This window comes from Oncorhynchus nerka, linkage group LG18 (genome assembly GCF_034236695.1).
Source record: "Oncorhynchus nerka isolate Pitt River linkage group LG18, Oner_Uvic_2.0, whole genome shotgun sequence".
Lineage (NCBI taxonomy): Eukaryota > Metazoa > Chordata > Actinopteri > Salmoniformes > Salmonidae > Oncorhynchus > Oncorhynchus nerka.
This window is the reverse complement of record NC_088413.1, coordinates 50,968,132-50,988,917: the sequence shown is the minus strand read 5'-3', so window position 1 is coordinate 50,988,917 and position 20,786 is coordinate 50,968,132. Positions and strand designations below refer to the sequence as shown.

Below are 20,786 nucleotides of genomic sequence, written 5' to 3'. Positions count from 1 at the left end.
GTTTTCAAAAAGTGGAACGTTGCGGAGGATTGTTTTCATCCCCACGTAGTCATAAGTGGTATGATCCAATAGTATTGAACGCAAATCTGCTGGATGTTTAGTTTTACGGAGAGCGAGTACCGGAACTGGACTGTTGTCGCACAATCTTACAACGGTTATATGTACACTTTCTGTCCGCGATTAATACAGTAGTTTAGTGGTCTGCGCCATGGCTTTGTACGGGTGTGTCGGAGCCATGGCTTTACCTAGCGAGCTTATCGTCCATATATTTTCATTCTTGTCCGACCGTGACAAGCTTCGGGCCTCGTCCGTGTGCTCTCGCTGGAGGGAGTGTCTGTTTTACCCATCGCTTTGGACGGAGCTGAAGTTGCGTGTCGGAGGTGGTGTAAACTGGGGAGGTTCTGGCTCCGAACAGACCCCAAGATTAGAATTTCTCATGAGGAAGTTTGGCGCCTTCGTGCGCGAGCTACATCTCGAGGTTGCCCCTGTGGACGGATATCTAAGCCCACTGAGCGGAGTTGAGGGCAGGATAGAACCTGTAGAACGCGACCCTCAATTGCTTGATCGCTGGAAAGACGCAAGGATCACCTATTTGGAACAGGTGTTGTGTGTGCTCAGATGTATTCGAAACAACAGGTAGTTGGATAGTTACTACAATGATTCAATACATGTTTAAAGTAAATGGAGTCAGCAACTCCATTACGTGTCAATTTGAGTGTTTGTTGGGTCGTAGTCAGCTAACGTTAAATAGCTAGCCTAGCTATAAACAAACTATCATTACGTAATCGGGTCATGTCGTTACTCTACCGATTTCTGCTTAACGTTATACTGCTTGTGTGGTTTCAGTCTGTTTTTAGCTACAATCTAACTACTTGGAGCAGGCATGTCAGTTAGAAATCTGTTTTTATGCTTGTTGCGCAAAGAATGTTGCAAGGAGTTTTTTAAATGACATTTGAACAACATTGCAGCAGTGGTGGTCATGCCCAGGGAAACTAGCTAGGCTCAACCATTGAGGTCAACAATGACATTGGCAGCATGCTGTCATTCAGGTTTGGATGGGTTTCTTTCTAAATGTAATCCGTAACTAGTTACCTGTCCAAAATAGTAATCAGTAACGTAACTTTTGGCTTGCCCAAACTCTGTAACGTAAACTGATTACATTAAGTTACTTTTAGATGACTTCCCCTTAAGAGGCATAAGAAGAATGCAAAAATGTATGTTACCAATTGAACGATATCTATCGCAGGATAAATCAATGTTAAAGTTTACTTAGCTGGCCTTATGGATGCTACATTTTACTTTATGGGTTGGTTATTTAGGCTTCTTCCAACCCATTGTTTTCTACTACATATAATAATACGATTAAATTATATCTTTACATTAATAACCGAAGTCTATCAGAATTCCAGGCATTTCAATAAACTCTATACTACGTGATCTTCAAGAATAGGACTAGGAGGTATAGATTAGCCAAATTGTTTTACTTGAGCATAACCCCAAAACTAAGGATTTATTAGCCATCCCTATTGTTGTTTATGATTTTGTTGTCATGAAATGTAACCACTCTCAGATTAATAGACAAAGCTATTGATGCAAGGACTGACCATCCATGATATCAAACTTGTTTTATCCAGTGTTTGTTTACATTTCCAATGTTTACAAACATTGTGAAAAACAAGCTTATATTTTGGGTTCTCGTGGAGTGACAGATGAACTAAGCTCATGATGCATTTAAATTATATTCTTCAATAATCAATGGATATACACTACTGGCAAAAAGTTTTAACACCTACTCATTCAATGTTTTTTATTTTTACTATGTTATATATTGTAGAATAATAGTGAAGACCTCTAAACTATGAAATAACACATATGGAATCATGTAGTAACCAAAAGTGTTAAACAAATCAAAATATATTTGAGATTCTTCAAAGCAGCCACCCTTAGCCTTGATGACAGCTTTGCATTCTCTCAACCAGCTTCACCTGGAATGCTTTTACAACAGTCTTGAAGGAGTTCCCACATGTGCTGAGAACTTGGTGGCTGATTTTCCTTCACTCTGCGGTCCGACTCATCCCAAACCATCTCAATTTGGTTGAGGTTGGGGGATTGTGGAAGCCGGGTCATCTGATGCAGCACTAAATCACTCTCCTCCTTGAGCCTCCTATTTAGCCCTTACACAGCCTGGAGGTATGTTGGGTCATTGTCATGTTTAAAAACAAATGATAGTCCCACTAAGCCCAAACCAGATGGGATGGCGTATCGCTACAGAATGCTGTGGTATCCATGCTGGTTAAGTGTGCCTTGAATTCTACATAAAACATTGACAGTGTCACCAGCAAGCACCCCCACACCATCACACCACTTCCTCCATGCTTTACATTGGGAAATACACATGCAGAGATCATCTGTTCAACCGCACTGCATCTCACAAAGACACGGCAGTTAGAACCAACAATCTCCAATTTGGACTTCAGAGCAAAGGACAAATTTCCACCAGTCTAATGTCCATTGCGTGTGTTTCTTGGCCCAAACAAGTCTCTTCTTAGTCAGGATGCTCTTGATGGTGCAGCTGTAGAACCGTCATAGTGCTGGATGGTTTTTGCGACTGCACTTGAAGAAACTTTCAAAGTTCCTGAAATGTTCCGTATTGACAGACCTTCATGTCTTAAATTAATGATGGACTCTCGTTTCGCTCTGCTTATTTGAGCTGTTCTTGCCATAATATGGACTTGGTCTTTTACCAAATAGGGCTATCTTCTGTATAACCCCCCCATACTGTGTCACAACGCATTAAGAAGGAAAGAAATTCCACAAATTAACTTTTTAAGGCACACCTGTTAATTGAAATGCAGTCCAGGTTGACTTCCTCATGAAGTTGTTTGAGAGAATGCAAAGCTGTCAAGGTAAAGGGTGGCAACTTTGAATAATCTCAAATATAAAATATATTTTGATTTGGTTAACACTCTTCTGGTTTCTACTAGGGATACACGATATATTGGTAAGCATATCGGCATCGGCCGACATTAGCTAAAAAATGCCAACATCGGCATTGGCCCGATGTCTAGTTCAACGCCGATGTGCAAAACCGATGTCAAAGCTGACGTGCATACCTATATAACATAGGTGGATGACGTAATGATGCCACGAACAATACAGCGTTACACGTGCAACACAGCATTCCTAACCTAGCCCACAATGTCTGCTGTGTGGATTTATTTTGAAGTTTCAAAGGAAGATAACAGAAAGGTCATATGCAACGTTTGTGCTGCTATTATTTCCCGAAATGAAAGTGAAATCGTTCAATACCACAAACCTAATTAGTCATTTGAAAGTGCATCACCCCCAAACATTCAGCAGTTACTTAGAACAAAAGTAGAAAAAAAAAACTAAGCACACACTTCCAACAACTAAACAAGTTCAAGTCCAGCAGTCATTTGAAAGAGTAAGAACATTTCAGCGAGACAACTCAAATCAAAATCCATTAACGCCAAGATGATGGAATTCATTGCCCTTGACAATCAACCGTTCTCTGTCGTAGATGATGTTTGCATTCGCCGACTGGTCGAGCACTTCGAGCCCCAGTGCACACTACCAAGTAGGCGCTATTTTTCAGATGTTGCCCTACTGGAGTTAGTTTTGTTGAAACGCACATCCATGAGCTACTTGCTATGGGCGTCACTGCTATTAGCTTCACGACTGACAGTTGGACCAGCTATGTCAGCCCCATGAGCGCGCTTAGTCTGACAGCAGTGGGTCGACAAGGATTTCGTATTGAGGAAAGCTGTATTGCATGCTCAAGAATATGCTGGTTCTCATACCGCTGCTGCCATTTCAATGGCATTTGAGAACATGTTTGAAACTTGGAAACATGAACACACTCCTAGCGCCATTTGAACAACTGACTCAAGACATAAGCTCATCAACTGCATCTGCAGCAGACGTGATACCCTCTGTCATGGCATTGAAATGCCTGCTCAACAAAACTGCCAACACAGACCGTGGGGTTAAAACTTGCAAAAGTACTCTACTAGAGGCTGTGAACAAGCTCTTCGGTGGCAGTCTCTCTGAGCCTCTTTACTGTGTCACACCCTGCTCGATGCTAGGTACAAGGACCGCCACTTCGATGCAGACAAGAAACAGGGTTTACGTGAAATGTTAGACACAATTGGACAAGATGGAAACGGACGTGGTGACAGTGCGCACCGAGAAAGAGAGGCCACGGACAGACGGAGTTGAAACTTCACTGCTTGACATGTATGATGAAATCCTGGAGAATAAAACGACTGAACAAATGAACAACGAAATGGCCCAGAAATAAATGAAATAAATACGTTTAGATTAGAGGTCGACCGACTGATTTTTTCAGCGCCGATCCCGATTATTGGAGGACCAAAAAAGCTGATACCGATTAACCTCTTGCTCCTACTGAGACGCTTCCGTCCCATCCAGAGCTCTGGAAATGCAAATGCACTACGCTAAATGCTAATAGTATTAGTTAAAACTCAAACGTTCATTAAAATACACATGCAGGGTATGGAATTAAAGCTACACTCGTTGTGAATCCAGGCAACAAGTCAGATTTTTAAAATGCTTTTCGGCGAAAGCATGAGAAGCTATTATCTGATAGCATGTAACACCACAAAAGACCCGCAGGGGACGTAAACAAAATAATTAGCATATTCGGCGCTACACAAACCGCACAATAAAATAGAAAACATTCATTACCTTTGACCATCTTCTTCTTCTTTGTTGGCACTCCTAGATGTCCCATAATCACTATTGGGTATTTTTTTTCGATTAAATCGGTCCATATATAGCCTAGATATCGTTATATGTAGACTGTGTGATCAACGGGAAAAAAAAGCGTTTCATAACGTAACGTCATTTTTTAAAATTCAAAAAGTCGACGATAACCTTTCACAAAACACTTCAAAATACTTTTGTAATGCAACTTTATGTATTAGTAAACGTTAATAAGCAATCAAATTAATCACAAGACGAAGTATATTCTATAGCTGTCCGTCTGGAAAAATGTCAGGCTAGAAACTCAACCAAAATATCCGGTCCTAAGACCTGAAGAACTGCGCTGCCTTGCATCTGTTTGACCAAGAAACAAATAGTAGGGAAATGACAAGACTCTAGACACCGTGTGGAAGCTGTAGGTACTGCAACCTCAGCCCCATTAATTGTGGTTCACCTTTATCAATGGGTTCAAGTCACGCAGGGATATATTTTTCCATTTTCAGTGATCTGATTTTCCTGCGCTTTCCGATGAAACACACGTTATGTTATAGCCACAGCCGTGATTTAACCAGTTTTATAAACGTCTGAGTGTTTTCTATCCACACATACTAATCATATGCATATACTATATTCCTGGCATGAGTAGCAGGGCGCTGAAATGTTGCGCGATTTTTAACAGAATGTTCGAAAAATTAGGGGGTAGAAGGAAGAGGTTAATCGGCCAATTTTTATTTTATTATTATTTTTTATATAATATATATTTTTTGTAATGATGACAAATACAACAATACTGAATGAACACTTATTTTACCTTAATATAATACATCAATAAAATCAATTTAGCCTCAAGTAAATAATGAAACATGTTCAATTTGGTTTAAATAATGCAATTATTATTATTTTTTTCAACTTTATTTAACCAGGTAGGCTAGTTGAGAACAAGTTCTCATTTACAACTGCGACCTGGCCAAGATAAAGCATAGCAGTGTGAACAGACAATGACACAGTTACACATGGAGTAAACAATTAACAAGTCAATAACACAGTAGGAAAAAAAGTCTATATACATTGTGTGCAAAAGGCATGAGGAGGTAGGCGAATAATTACAATTTTGCAGATTAACACTGGAGTGATAAATGATCAGATGGTCATGTACAGGTAGAGATACTGGTGTGCAAAAGAGCAGAAAAGTAAATAAATATAAACAGAATGGGGATGAGGTAGGTAAATTGGGTGGGCTATTTACCGATAGACTATGTACAGCTGCAGCGATCGGTTAGCTGCTCAGATAGCAGATGTTTGAAGTTGGTGAGGGAGATAAAAGTCTCCAACTTCAGCGATTTTTGCAGTTCGTTCCAGTCACAGGCAGCAGAGAACTGGAACGAAAGGCGGCCAAATGAGGTGTTTGCTTTAGGGATGATCAGTGATATACACCTGCTGGAGCGCGTGCTACCGGTGGGTGTTGCCATCGTAACCAGTGAACTGAGATAAGGAGGAGCTTTACCTAGCATGGACTTGTAGATGACCTGGAGCCAGTGGGTCTGGCGACAAATATGTAGCGAGGGCCAGCCGACTAGAGCATACAGGTCGCAGTGGTATAAGGTGCTTTAGTAACAAAACGGATGGCACTGTGATAAACTGCATCCAGTTTGCTGAGTAGAGTATTGGAGGCTATTTTGTAGATGACATCGTCAAGGATCGGCGATAGTCAGTTTTACTAGGGTAAGTTTGGCGGCGTGAGTGAAGGAGGCTTTGTTGCGGAATAGAAAGCCGACTCTAGATTTGATTTTAGATTGGAGATGTTTGATATGAGTCTGGAAGGAAAGTTTACAGTCTAGCCAGACACCTAGGTACTTATAGATGTCCACATATTCAAGGTCGGAACCATCCAGGGTGGTGATGCTAGTCGGGCGTGCGGGTGCAGGCAGCGAACGGTTGAAAAGCATGCATTTGGTTTTACTAGCGTTTAAGAGCAGTTGGAGGCCACGGAAGGAGTGTTGTAATGACATTGAAGCTCGTTTGGAGGTTAGATAGCACAGTGTCCAAGGAAGGGCCAGAAGTATACAGAATGGTGTCGTCTGCGTAGAGGTGGATCAGGGAATCGCCCGCAGCAAGAGCAACATCATTGATATATACAGAGAAAAGAGTCGGCCCGAGAATTGAACCCTGTGGCACCCCCATAGAGACTGCCAGAGGACTGGACAGCATGCCCTCCGATTTGACACACTGAACTCTGTCTGCAAAGTAGTTGGTGAACCAGGCAAGGCAGTCATTAGAAAAACCGAGGCTACTGAGTCTGCCGATAAAAATATGGTGATTGACAGAGTCGAAAGCCTTGGCCAGGTCGATGAAGACGGCTGCACAGTACTGTCTTTTATCGATGGCGGTTATGATAGTGTTGGAGAAGAAAGTAAAAGTGCAATATGTGCTATGTAAGAAACCAGCAACACAACAACAACAACCACCATCGAAGCAGCGTTACCCATGCAGAGCAAGGGGAACAACTACTAGAAGGCTCAGAGCGAGTGACGTTTGAAACACTATTAGCGCGCGCTAACTAGCTAGCCATTTGACTTCGGTTACAACAGCCTCATCTCGGGAGTTGATAGGCTTTGAAGTCATAAACAGCTCAATACTTGACACACAACGAAGAGCTGCTGGAAAAACTCACGAAAGTGCTGTTTGAATTAATGTTTACGCGCCTGCTTCTGCCTACCACCGCTCAGACAGATACTTAGATACTTGTATGCTTGTATGCTCAGTCAAATTATATGCAACGCAGGACACGCTAGATAATATCTAGTAATATCATCAACCATGTGTAGTTAACTAGTGATTGATTGTTTTTTAAAAGATAAGTTTAATGCTAGCTAGCAACTTACCTTGGCTTACTGCATTCGCGTAACAGGCAGTCTCCTTGTGGAGTACAACGAGAGAGAGGCAGGTCGTTATTGCGTTGGACTAGTTAACTGTAAGGTTGCAAGATTGGATCCCCCGAGCTGACAAGGTGAAAATCTGTCGTTCTGTCCCTGAATGAGGCAGTTAACTTCTTGATACTACCCATCCCGCATGCGGGAGTGTAATCATCGCCTCAAACTAATTAGCATAACGCAGCGGACATAAATATCCCTAGAAAATGTTCCTATTCATGAAAATCGCAAATTAAATATATTGAGACACAGCTTAGCCTTTTGTTAATCACACTGTCATCTCAGATTTTCAAAATATGCTTTACAGCCAACGCTAGACAAGCATTTGTGTTTATCATGGCATAATGCTAGGCTCTGCTCGCAGCAGGCAGCATTTTCACGAAAATAAGAAAAGCAATCAAATTAAATCATTTACCTTTGAAGAACTTCGGATGTTTTCACTCAGGAGACTCCCAGTTAGATAGCAAATGTTCCTTTTTTCCCAAAATATTATTTTTGTAGGCGAAATAGCTCCGTTTGTTCTTCACGTTTGGCTGAGAAATCGACCGGAAAACGGTCACTACAAACGCCAAACTTTTTTCCAAATTAGCTCCATAATATCGACAGAAACATGGCAAACATTGTTTAGAATCAATCCTCAAGGTGTTTTTCACATATCTATTCGATAATATATCCGTCGGGACAATTGGTTTCTCATTAGAAGCGATTGGAATAATGGCTACCTCAGTACTTTACACACTTGCTCAATGTGGTCCCTTACGGCTATTCTTCAACATAAATGCGTAAAAAGACGTCACAATGCTGTAGACACCTTGGGGAATACGGAGAAAGCGTAAGCTCATTCGTAGCCCATTCACAGCCATATAAGGAGTCATTGGCATGCAGGGCTTTCAAAATATGGGGCACTTCCTGGTTGGATTTTTATCTGGGTTTTGCCTGTAACATCAGTTCTGTTGCACTCACAGACAATATCTTTGCAGTTTTGGAAACATCAGTGTTTCTATCCAAAGCTGTCAATTATATGCATAGTCGAGCATCTAGTCGTGACAAAATATCCTGTTTAAAAAGGGAACGTTTTTTATCCAAAAATGAAAATACTGCCCCCTAGTTACAAAAGGTTTTAACCCACCGTTCCTAGGCCGTCATTGAAAATAAGAATGTGTTCTTTAACTGACTTGCCTAGTTAAATAAAGGTATAAAAAAAAGGCAAATCGGCACCCAAAAATAACGATTTCCGATTGTTATAATAACTTGAAATCGGCCCTAATTAATCGGCCATTCTGATTAATCGTTCGACCTCTAGTTTTGATTATGTTTTACTGGTAATTGGGACAGACATAAATGCTAACAAAATAACTTCTTTGTGTGTGTGTGTTTTCAACTATTTAACTGTACAAGAATGCCACCCAAATTTTCAATATCGTTTATCAGTATCGGGTGTTTTGGCAAGGAAAATATCGGTATCGGACAAAAATGTCATATTGGTGCATCCCTAGTTAATACATGATTCCATATGTGTTATTTCATAGTTTTTATAGTAAAAATAAAGAAAAACCCTTAAATGGGGGGGGGGTGTTCAACTTTTGATGTACACACACATTACCATTCAAAAGTTTGGGGTCACTTAGAAATGTCCTTGTTTTTGAAAGAAAAGCAAAACAATGTTGTCCATTAAAATAGCATCAAATTGATTAGAAATACAGTGTAGACATTGTTAATGTTGTAAATGACTATTGTAGCTGGAAACGGATGATAGGCGTAAAGGGGCCCATTATCAGCAACCATCACTCCTGTGTTCCAATGGCATGTTGTGTTAGCAAATCCAAGTTTATATTTTTAAAAGGCTAATTGATCATTATCATTTTGCAATTATGTTAGCACAGCTGAAACTGTTGTTCTGATTAAAGAAGCAATAAAACTGGCCTTTAGACTAGTTGAGTATCTGGAGCATCAGCAATTGTGGGTTCGATTACAGGCTCAAAATGGCCAGAAACAATGAACTTTCTTCTGAAACTCGTCAGTCTATTCTTGTTCTGAGAAATGAAGGCTATTTCATGCGAGGTATTGCCAAGAAACTGAAGATCTCATACAACGCTGTGTACTACTCCCTTCACAGAACAGCGCAAACTGGCTCTAACCAGAATAGAAAGAGTGGGAGGCCCCGGTGCACAACCGAGCAAGAGGACAAGTACATTAGCATGTTTCTCAAACTAGACAGACGCCTCAAGTCCTCAACTGGCAACTTCATTCAATAGTACCTTGCAAAACACCAGTCTCAACATCAACAGTGAAGAGGTAACTCCAGGATGCTGGCCTTGTAGGCAGAGTTGCATAGGAAAAGCCATATCTTAGACTGGCCAATAAAAATAAAATATTAAGATGGGCAAAAGAACTCTGCCTAGAAGGCCAGCATCCCGGAGTCACCTCTTCACTGTTGACATTGAGACTGGTGTTTTGCCGGTATTATTTAATGAAGCTGTCAGTTGGAGACTTGTGGGGGTGTCTGTTTCTCAAACTAGACACTAATGTACTTGTCTGTTTTTCAGACTCCTCACAAGTGTGATTGTGAATCACACTGCTGCTATGTATTATTCAATAAGTGATATCCGTATCGTCGTAGACTACACCTCTGCTGTCATCCTCACCTCCATTTATTTATTCAAGTTGGATAATCTTTAGATGCTGACAGCAGTCACACCATTGGATGGCATAGCTTGGACTGTAGCCTACAAAAGTATATTCCTGCTGTTTTCCCGCGATCCATCAAGCACATTTGGTTTGTCATCATAGTGGTCTCTGACTTACGGCCAGACTCACACACGTTGAATACATTTAAACTTGCACCCTTTTCAATGCTGATTTGAATGTAATTGAGAACAGAAGTGTCAAAGATTTTGTTTTCCCGCAAACATCCTTTCTGAATTTAAAAGTAATCATTAAAGTAATCTAGTTTTTCAAAAGTGTCTGTAACCAGATTACAATATTTTTGCTGGAAATGGATGACCGTTCTTTTTTTTGTAATCACTTCCATGTAACGGACTACATGTCATCCGTTACTCCCCAACCCTGGTGATATGCAACTCTGCCTTTTCAAACATGTACTTTCAGCTAATATCTTTTGGACACATTTGTGTCCTGAAAAGTTACACTTCCACTGCCACAGAGATGGCTTAAAGGTGTCTTGAGGCATTTCTTTGTTGATATTTAATTCCAGTGTTCATTCAATTACAACACACTTGTTTAAGAGCGTTCGAGAGATTTAGTGGCGCAATCAAATGTCGGAAGCTGGGTTTGTTGTAGTGGACCAAACTCCGTTCAATGGTGAAGGAAGTCACCATGGAGTGGAATTTAGTCTGCCATGTTTGTGGTGTCTAGCCGCTAGGTTTGTGGTGGACACGAGTGTGTGATGTTGAAAGGTATTTATTGTCAGAGGCCTTCTGGCAAATTGGTGAGGACATGTATACGGTTTGATTGTGTTTGTTGCAGACCACAATTAGAACATTCACTGACCTCCACTATGGCTGATTTGTGTCTGGTTTTGACTAAAGCTCATATCTCTCTCCCCGCCCCCCACCCACCTCTCTCGGCTCTCTCTCGCTCTGCCCTCTCTCTCACTCTGCCCTCTCTCTCGCTTGGCCCTCTCTCTCTCTCGGCCCTCTCTCTCGGCTCTTTCTCTCGCTCGCTCGGCTCTTTCTCTCGCTCGCTCGGCTCCTTCTCTCTCTCGGCCCTCTCTCAGAAATCTCCAGAAGCTGAGTCTGTATGGGGATACCTGCATTCTTCAGGATGAGGGCATTCTGGACAGTGCCTATCTACAGCAGGTTGACCCAGGAGGCAAGAAAATCAAAGAGTGAGTAGCCTTGCCTAAAAGCTACATCTTGCCCAGGGCGACAAAAGGGCATACAGCAGGGCTCTACACTTACTTTTCTTACAAGGAACATGTCTAAATTGAAAAATGTCGTCACACATAAAGACATTTAGGGACACAATGAAAATTATTTGAATTAATAAAGCTAGGATCCTGATTTTTCTTCGAGGTCGCACAGCAAAATACTTAGGTGCACAATCATTCAAAATCACAGTACAAACAGTATAGTTCCCTTAAGGTAAAGCACCTTTAGTAAATCCGCTTTCTCTGTGAGCGCTTCCCATGTCTGGATGCTATGTCTTGCTTGTACTATGGTGTACTGCGTGTGCTCACTGCTCAATGTTGTCTATATTGTAATTGTTTTTAATAACCTGCCCAGGGACTGCGGTTGAAAATTAGCCGGCTGGCTTAAACCGGCACTTTTACTGAAACGTTGATTAATGTGCACTGTCCCTGTAAAAGTAAAATACACTCAAACTGTCCTCTGTTGAAATTCTGCCTCATATAATTACATAGAACACAAATAGGTCATTTAATAGGATCTCTGTTCTGCCCATACAGTTTTTTAAAAATCTATTCATTGTTAGTGAGTAGGTCTTTATTTGCAGAAATGGAACAGAGAAAAAATGTCTAAAGTTTTCAAACTTTCTTTCTGTGTTTTCCTCTGGGCCGGGGTAGGATCCAACAGCTGTTACTGGAGGTTCTGTCTAACAGCAGGAAGATAAAGTGGCTGTCCTCCGCCTTCATGCTGGGCGTGGTGACCCCATGCTCCCTGGCCTCTCTGTCCAACCCCAGCGCAGGCTCCCTGGAGCACCTCTGCTTGCTGGACAACCAGCTGCCTTGCCTGGTCTCACCTGTGGAGCTGGAGCGGCTGGTCCACCTGCGTTCCCTGGCCCTCGACTTCTGTGACTTCACCTCTGAGTTGAGCCACCTACTGGCTGGAGGAGACCGTGCTCCTCTACACCGCCTCTCCCTGATGCTCAACGGCGCTGCTCTGGAGGCTAAGCCACTCGATGGCACCGCCAGTGAGGACGACTGGAAGGCCCTGGTCCAACGCAGCGCTAACCTGCGGGTTTACGTGATGGCACTGGATGTGTGCAGCCAGGACCTGCTGAGGGTGCTAAAACCAAGCCTGCCCCTGGAGAGGATCCACCTGGACAGCTACTCCACCTTGGTCACAGACGGAACCCTGGAGCTCATTGCCCAGCAGTACAACAAGACCCTGAGCCACTTCGTCCTGATGAGGGATGACACCGGCTTCCCTGACCTTGGCATCAACCGAAACGAGGACCCACTGGTCCTACTGGCCTGGCGCTGCGTACACCTCTCTGTATTGGTCATCCACGGTGAGCCTGGCCCAGATGTTAGCATTACATAGCTCACCACTCTTTTAGTGTAGCCTAACATTTGAATGGCAATGATTGATTTCCAGTGGCATGGGTTCTACAAGATGTTCTGATAGAAATATTTATTACTGGTTATTTCTGGGAGTACTGTTATGTGGGGCGGCAGGTAGCCTAGTGGTTAGAGAGTAACCGAAAGGTTGCTAGATCGAATCCCCGAGCTGACACGGTAAAAATATGTTGTTCTGCCCCTGAACAAGGCAGTTAACCCACTGTTCCTAGGCCGTCATTGAAAATAAGAATTTGTTCTTAACTGACTTGCCTAAAGGTAAAATAAAATGTCTAGTAGGGCTGACCCCATTTAGTCGACTGGTTGATTGTTTTGGGCGATAGGCTGTTGGTCGACCAAGTAGCAATAACAACAAAAACATCATGGTGTACAAGACATCTGTCTGAGTGTATTGTGAATGTGCTACTGAAAATGTATATGGTTATTTTATGTAAGAACAATGGCGCAATACAAATCAAACATTTTTAACAACTGCGCCCTCTCACACTTTGGATAGTAGTCACTGTCCTCAGTTCTGAAACGCACCAGTACACTGTTGAATTGGCACCTTTTACTAGACCATGTTGCTAAGTGCGTAATAGTTAACCAGCATGGTGTTGAGAACAATGCTGTGGAGGCAGCAGTGAAGTTCGGAGAGATGAGAAAACAGACTTTGCCTTAAGTGCCCAAGAAAATTGTGCCTGACTTTATAAATCATCCATAAGCCTCCCAACTGATGCAGTGTGGTCTAAGGCACTGCATTGCTGTGCTTGAGGTGTCACTACAGACCCGGGTTCGATCCCAGGCTGTGTCACAACCGGCTGAGACCGGGAGTCCCATAGGGCGGCGCACAATTGGCCCTTTTTCCTTGATCTCCTTCTTATTGTTATTATTATAATGATGGTAATAAGTAATTTCATTCTCATTAGTCGGCTTAGTATAGCAGCCTTGTATAACCACCATTGAGCTGTAGGTCTAATATAAATACCATAACTTGGGCCTATATTTCAGTGCTTACAGTGCATTCGGAAAGTTTTCAGACCACTTGACTTTTTCCACATTTTGTTACGTTACAGCCTTATTCTGAAATGGATTCAATATAACATTTTCCTCATCAAGCTACACACTACCCCATAATGAAAAAGTGAAAACAGGTTTTTAGAAGTGTTTGCAAATGTATTAAAAATAAAAATAAAACAGATGGCTTATTTACATAATTATTCAGACCCTTTGCTATGAGACTCAAAATTGAGCTCCGCTTTCAACTGTGGGACCATTTATATAAACAGGTGTATGACAAAGGGTCTGAATACTTACGTAAATAAGGTATTTCGTTGGTTTTTTGTGGGGGGGGGGGCAAACATTTCAAAGAACCTGTTTTCGCTTTGTCTTTTGGGGGTATTGTGAGTAGATTCCCGAGCAAATGTTTTTATTTAATATATATTAGAATACGACTGTAACGTAACGGGGGATAAAGTCAAGGGCACTGTAAATAGGCTACTGCATGAATCAATCATTTATTAATTCATGTCATCACAGTCATTCATGATTTGAAATTCAATCAAGCATTTAAGTTAAGAATTTTCAATCAAGTCTCTGGTCCACTTATAATTTATTTTGTGTAGTTTACATTGTTCCAAACGGTCAGAGAAATGATATTGTAATCTAACAGCACCTGTTTGGCACACATAATATGCACGCAGCACTTGCTCCTTACCTCATTTTTCTTGATCTTTAGTATTTTCCACAAGTAGTCAAATTTATTCCACACATCTGAATTCCCCTTTACCAGTGAGCAACAAGTAAACATTATCCCGTTTCGAGTTTACTTGTCAGTCCTCTGCATCCAATTTGCTGTTAGGGTGTTCAGAGTTTCTAACCAATTTATTGATGTTATGATATGCTGTAGGTAAGGCCGTATTGGTTACGTAGAGAGAGCAAGGGTTGAGGGAATAAGGAATATTTTTCCTAATCAAATTAGGGATTTCGGTAACACAATTTTTCAGTCAGAAATGACAAATTATGTTGCAGCTTCTGCAACACGGACAGCGCGATACACACTGTTGATGTTCTGTGGTGTCGAGGCAGCAGTGAGGAGAGCGAGACAACGGGAACCAGTCACAGTCACTCGCTGTCTTTTTTATTTTAATACACAGTGCAGCATGTCTGAGCCAGGTCCGGTACAATCAAATCAATTGCGGTCAAACTCCCTCTAGTCCTTTTGTCTTTTAATTATTTCAACAAATGGTTTGCTTAAAGCATCCGACAAGCTCAGTGCATATAGTTGATATGATTAAAACTCATAGGATGTGTCAGTATATGGAAAAATACATGTTTTAAAACTGACCTATCGATTGGTTGAAAGAACAGTATCTTGGTCGACTAATACATTTTAGGGAACAGCCCTAATGTCTAGTGTGTGTGTGTGTGTTGTAGAGGTCATATTGGCAGCATGTTGATATGTATAGCACAGATCAAATGGAGTTGTTTTACATTCAGTATCCAGTATGTTCTTTCTACAGTGGCGTTCAATGTGATTCTCCTCTGTCTGAACACCACAGGCTACACTGTGTGGTCCCACAACCTGGTGGCCATTTCCCGTCTGCGTGGCTCCAGCCTCAAGGTCCTGGCTGTGTCCGAGGAGAGCATTGACTTCGACCCGGACCAGAGGGTCTTCATGGAGGGTGACCCCGTCCACAACCTGGTGAAGGAGGTGTCGCTGGGCCTGGGGCGCGTCTGGCACCCTTCTATGGACTCCAACCTGGTCCTCAGCGAGCCCACCCAGCACTTCCACAGGGAGATGCAGAGCTTCAGCTTGGGCATGTAGGCTAGTGCTGCAGCCGCCAGACCGGGCAGCCATCTGGGTTGTGTTCATTAGGCATCAAACAAAAGAAAACCAGACCTAAACAGGAGGGACCCCACTTCACCAATAAGCAATGCAAATTTTCTGTTACTAAATGTTTTCCATTGAATGACCTAATGAACACAACCCTGGTCTGGTCTTTCCTGCTGCACATGCTCAGTGTTTGTCTTGGGACCTATAAGGTGATTCGAGGATAATCTCATTTACATACTTTGTCTTTTATGTTTATTTTCTTCTCTGTAGCATCCTTTGTGCTGTGTTTATCAGTATTAGCTCTATATTTATATCTATCTATATATATCCTGCTTATGATTAGGAGAGTATAGTCGAATAATTGTTTAGTAGCTAAATGAGAGGTTGGTGTTGCAAGGGGGCTTTTCTACACAGCTAGCTTAGTTAGTTGTATTGCAAGTTTTATTTTTTGCTTTGTGTTTTGTCTATCAGCAAGTGCTGAGTTATCAGTTAATCCACCTTGGCTTTTTGCAATGATGGAATCCTGTGTACTTGTTCGTGCACATTTTTTTAAATGGGAGATTAGTCTAGTAGTCTTCCGGCAGAGGGAGGGACTGTGCTGATGGAGTGTGTGGTTAGGCCCCCCCACTCAGCCCAGCAAGATCCTGTCTGCTCTTTACTTTTGTGTTTTGGAGATGATATTGTTGCTATGTTACGGGACTAAGATCCTGCTGGTTCTTCTCAACCCAGAGGTGGGATATGATAGGTTTCCACACTGACACTGAGTTTCCTACGTTCTGCTGCAGTACTTAAGTCAGGGGTTAGCGTTGCGAGTCATACGCTGCAGTTTGCGCTCAGAAAAATCCTCTGTCTCAGGTGGGCAAAACATGATTCTATGAAGATGGTGATGATGAGGATGTATATACTATGAAACAATCAGCTAGTCTCTCAGTCTAATGCAGTTTTCTTTTCTTCACATTTGCCTTGGAAAACCCCTTGTTTTCTAGTATCAGTAGTTTTTGCCATCCAATCGGCCCCTTTTTTACCATGGGGTAAACAAACTTAGTCGTACATTTGTTTTAAGATTAAGGTGTTTAAAGAATGGCAAAAAGCTACTCCTTGCACATGTTTCTCTTGTTCACAGCTATGTTCGCTGACTCCAGGGCCACAGTGTTTCACCAGCTGAACGTTGGATGGAGGGAAGCATTTGCTTGCTTGTTCCAAATCTCAGGATTTTTTCAGTAAATTTGTCCATTTGAAGGCTTTCTTTTAATAAAAAGCTTTCTGTTGATCTGCGGGCCAGTGTGCGTGGTGGTGTGACTGAATACTGGATACTAATACTGTGGAAAGAGCTCTTCCAACACTACGCAGTTTTATTTTTCTAGACGCGCCTTCTCGTGTCCTCTTAACTTTTAAAAAGGTTAACATCCTCGATGTACGTCTGAAAATACTTTTAATGGCGTTTTCTATCGTGTATTTGACGTTTTAGAGCTCAGAGTAGTAGAGGGAATCTGAGGTTGATTGCTCAGTGGTAGAATGTAAATATGAAGCTAACAACCTTAATGTGTAAAGTTGTCTGCTATCCAGAATTCCCCTTATATACGCATATCTTTTTTTGTTGCTTGTAAAGCTTCGGGAGCCAGTCTTGACTGATAACGCAGTAGTGTGTGGGGCTTGGAATAGGTGACCTGTGGTTGCTTTGTGCTGCTGAGATGTTGGAGCATTCCGGGAAAAGAGTGTAGGTTTCTCTTGATCTTGTGTGATTTGTGAAGCTGTCGGTCGGCTATTACTTTTTGTTATGTTCCTCCGTGCCCATAACTTTCATTGGTACTACCAAAGCCAGCCATTTTAGTCAAGGAAGAGAAACGCAGTATGCAGAGTTCTGTATATTGAGGAAAAAATAAGTTTGCTTAGAAACAGCTGGCATCGGATGGCAAGGTGTGTGTGTGATCCATGATTCAAACAATGTAACGATCAGCCTATGGGATCCACTACTAACCTGTTTAGTTGTGGCAGTAAGATATGAGCCTGCATGCAAGGTTCCACTTGGGTTAAACTTAGTCTATTGACGGTTGATGCATGAGAAGTGATATACATGTTAACAGAGGGATTCTTACGTTTTTTTTGTTTTTAGTACCACACCAAAGAGGATGTAGATAATATTCTATATTTGGAGTAAACTTGTTTGTGCTGAACAGGGGTAGTGTAAGACCTTTTTAGAGGATGACAAATGCCAGTCAATTGTTACAATGTGTAAAACATCCTAATGCTGTGCCTAAATTCAGTGTAGCTTTCGCTCTGTTTTTTTTTTGTGTGTGTTCGTTTCCAATTCACCATTCATTGTCTAGTACAGCATTTGACTACCGTTAAAGCATATTTTATTTCCGCATGGTTTTGTTTTTAATGGGGGGGGGTGTGTGTGTGTGTAAAGTTTCAGAAGTGCATACATCAAAGAATTAGCCGTATGGTGTGCTTGAAGCAAAGCATGGTGTACCTCTTTCTCACCAGTGAGCAGGAAACAGCCTTTCTCAGGGTTACTGTCAGTTGAGGAGAGGTGTTCCATGCCTAAAAAATAAATGATGAAAGTTAGGAAGAATCTTTTTTCCAACAAGTCACTGGATTAAACAAAACGGTCTGTCAGCGTGTCTGCATCAGCTGCCAAAGATAACTGTGTGAAACGACCCTTATGAAGTGCCCACGTGCTGGCATAGGGAAGGGCCAATGGCTGATCAGCCAAAATGTACTACTATGACTGCTCCTCCACAAATACTACTAGAAATATACCTACTGAATATGGGGTGAAGATGGACCATGTGGTGCACAGCTGTGCTGTGGCTTGATCAACAACAGCTCTCTCTGTTGTCAACAACCGAGCTCTCGCTCACCAGTTTCATTGTGAAAAGTGAATGTCATTTAAGTATAGATAAAATCAAGTTTTGTTGATTCTTTCAGCCATGTATGCTGCTATCAGACGTGTAAGGAACATTCCACTGGGGAGTTAAAAACCAACAGAAAATTGCCAATGTCAGAATTTAAAAAAAAAAAAAATTTTAGGGTCAATTGGAGTAAATTAGAGTAAATGATGCAAAATTGGTATTTTGCTGTGTGAAGTCCTATAGAAGTGGTTGTGTAGCCCAGTCTCACTCTGCATGTTAACAGGCATAGCAGTGGAGTTCTTTTCTTTTTATACTCTGGAGAAACATACCATTTGGGTTATTACAGCTTACAAATCAGTTGGTTCCCTTTTTTTTCTTGACATTTTTTATGCTTGACATTTTTTATGCTATCACAATCCACATCTCTTGTTGAAAAGGAGGAACCTATATATAGCGACAGTGAGCTGCTTGAGGGCAGGTCCATCTGAGAGTTAACTGTTACCTGTAGAACCTCATTGTGCTGCAGAAGCTACAGCTAAATTACCTCATACCAGCCTTATTATGAACGTAAACGCTTGACGTCAAGAGACCTGAGTGAGGAGAATTGTTTTGTTTTATTCCATTATTAAAAACCTGCACCACTATCATACCACAAGTTCACTGTTGTGGGGGTCAGGAGGGAGGTGAGCTTAAACATGTCACATCTCTTAATGGCTGGCTTGCGTTACAGCCAAGTCAAACGCATATAATCCAGTGGCTTTTATCTTTCTGTCACTTACAAATGGAAATAACAATGTGATTGTTTTAAGATCTTGATTCTTTGGAAGCCAAACTCCGTTTCAAAGGCTACCGTGGGTTACAGACATGGTCTCTATGAGACTGGCCAGCAGGCCCCAGTTTTAAGTGGTATGAATGTTGTGCATTTGTTTAAAATCAGGATATTTTATTGCAAAATAAGTAATGCATTACAAGAGGCCACCATGGGGCACTAGCAGTGCGAACACCTAGGCTGTGTCCTTATAAGCTTTCGGGGAAGAAAATAACTGCGTATTTGTATATATCAATACATAATGTATACTCTTATGCAACATATGTCCGGGTTCTATTTATGAACATTTGTAAGCTTTAAGATGGTTTTACCATTTTCGCTAAATGTTGAAATATTTGGACTGGTGTGTTCTGTCAACTTTGTCTCAAGTGAGCGCATAGCATTGGATATGTACAGTACATCTGCAAATGGGAACTCCACTGGTGCAGGTGTGAAAATGGCAAGTGTAGGAAATTTTGATTTGAAAAAGTGATGCAAGATTAAAGGAAAAAGCCTAAGTGACATTGTGTAAACCAGCTGAATGTTGAATGGTTCTTTTCAAACCAGTGAATAAAAGCATTAAACACAAACATGGTCTTTGTTATTCATGGTGGCTTAATTTGAATTACAATAATCCTGTGCTGATCCTAGTTTATGGCAGTGCTTTACCTTTGGTGTAATTTTACTTCCCATTAACCCAGTGTACAGGTACAGTTGAAGTCGGAGGTTTACATACACGTAGGTTGGAGTCGTTAACTTTTCTTTTTTTTTACCACTCCACAAATGAGCAAACTATAGTTTCGGCAATTCGATTAGGACATCAACTTTGCATGACAAGTAATTTTCCCAAATATTGTTTGACATTTCACTTATAATTCACTGTATCACAATTCTAGTCGGTCTGAAGTTCACATACACTAAGTTGACTGTGCCTTTAAACAGCTTGGAAATTTTCTGAAAATTGTCATGGCTTTAGAAGCTTCTGATAAATGTCAATTGGAGGTGTAGCTGTGGCTGAAGTTCAAGGCCTACCTTCAAACTCAGTGCCTCTGCTTATCATGGGATCATCAAAAGAAATCAGCCAAGATTGTAGATCTCCACAAGTCTGGTTCATCTTTGGGAGCAATTTCTAAACGCCTGAAGGTACCACGTTCAGCGTGCATGTATAAACACCACGGTACCACACAGCTGTCATACCGCTCAGGGAGGAAACGCGTTCTGTCCCCTAGAGATGAACGTACTTTGGTGCGAAAAGTGCAAATCAATCCAAGAACAACAGCAAAGGACCTTGTTAAGATACTGGAGGAAACGGCTACAAAAGTGTCTATATCGACATAACCTGAAAGGCCGCTCG

At 41.6% G+C, this 20,786-nt stretch overlaps 1 protein-coding gene across 1 annotated transcript; it reads left to right on the top strand.

Moving 5' to 3' along the window:
* The first annotated feature begins 89 nt into the window (after window positions 1-89).
* On the top strand, window positions 90-20,022 carry LOC115146046 (F-box only protein 33-like). Its single transcript, XM_029687808.2, has 4 exons — window positions 90-636; window positions 11,413-11,523; window positions 12,220-12,887; window positions 15,495-20,022. Exons 1-4 carry the CDS (start codon window positions 209-211, stop codon window positions 15,758-15,760), a joined length of 1,473 nt encoding a protein of 490 aa, XP_029543668.2. The 5' UTR covers window positions 90-208; the 3' UTR covers window positions 15,761-20,022.
* The last annotated feature ends 764 nt before the right edge of the window (window positions 20,023-20,786 follow it).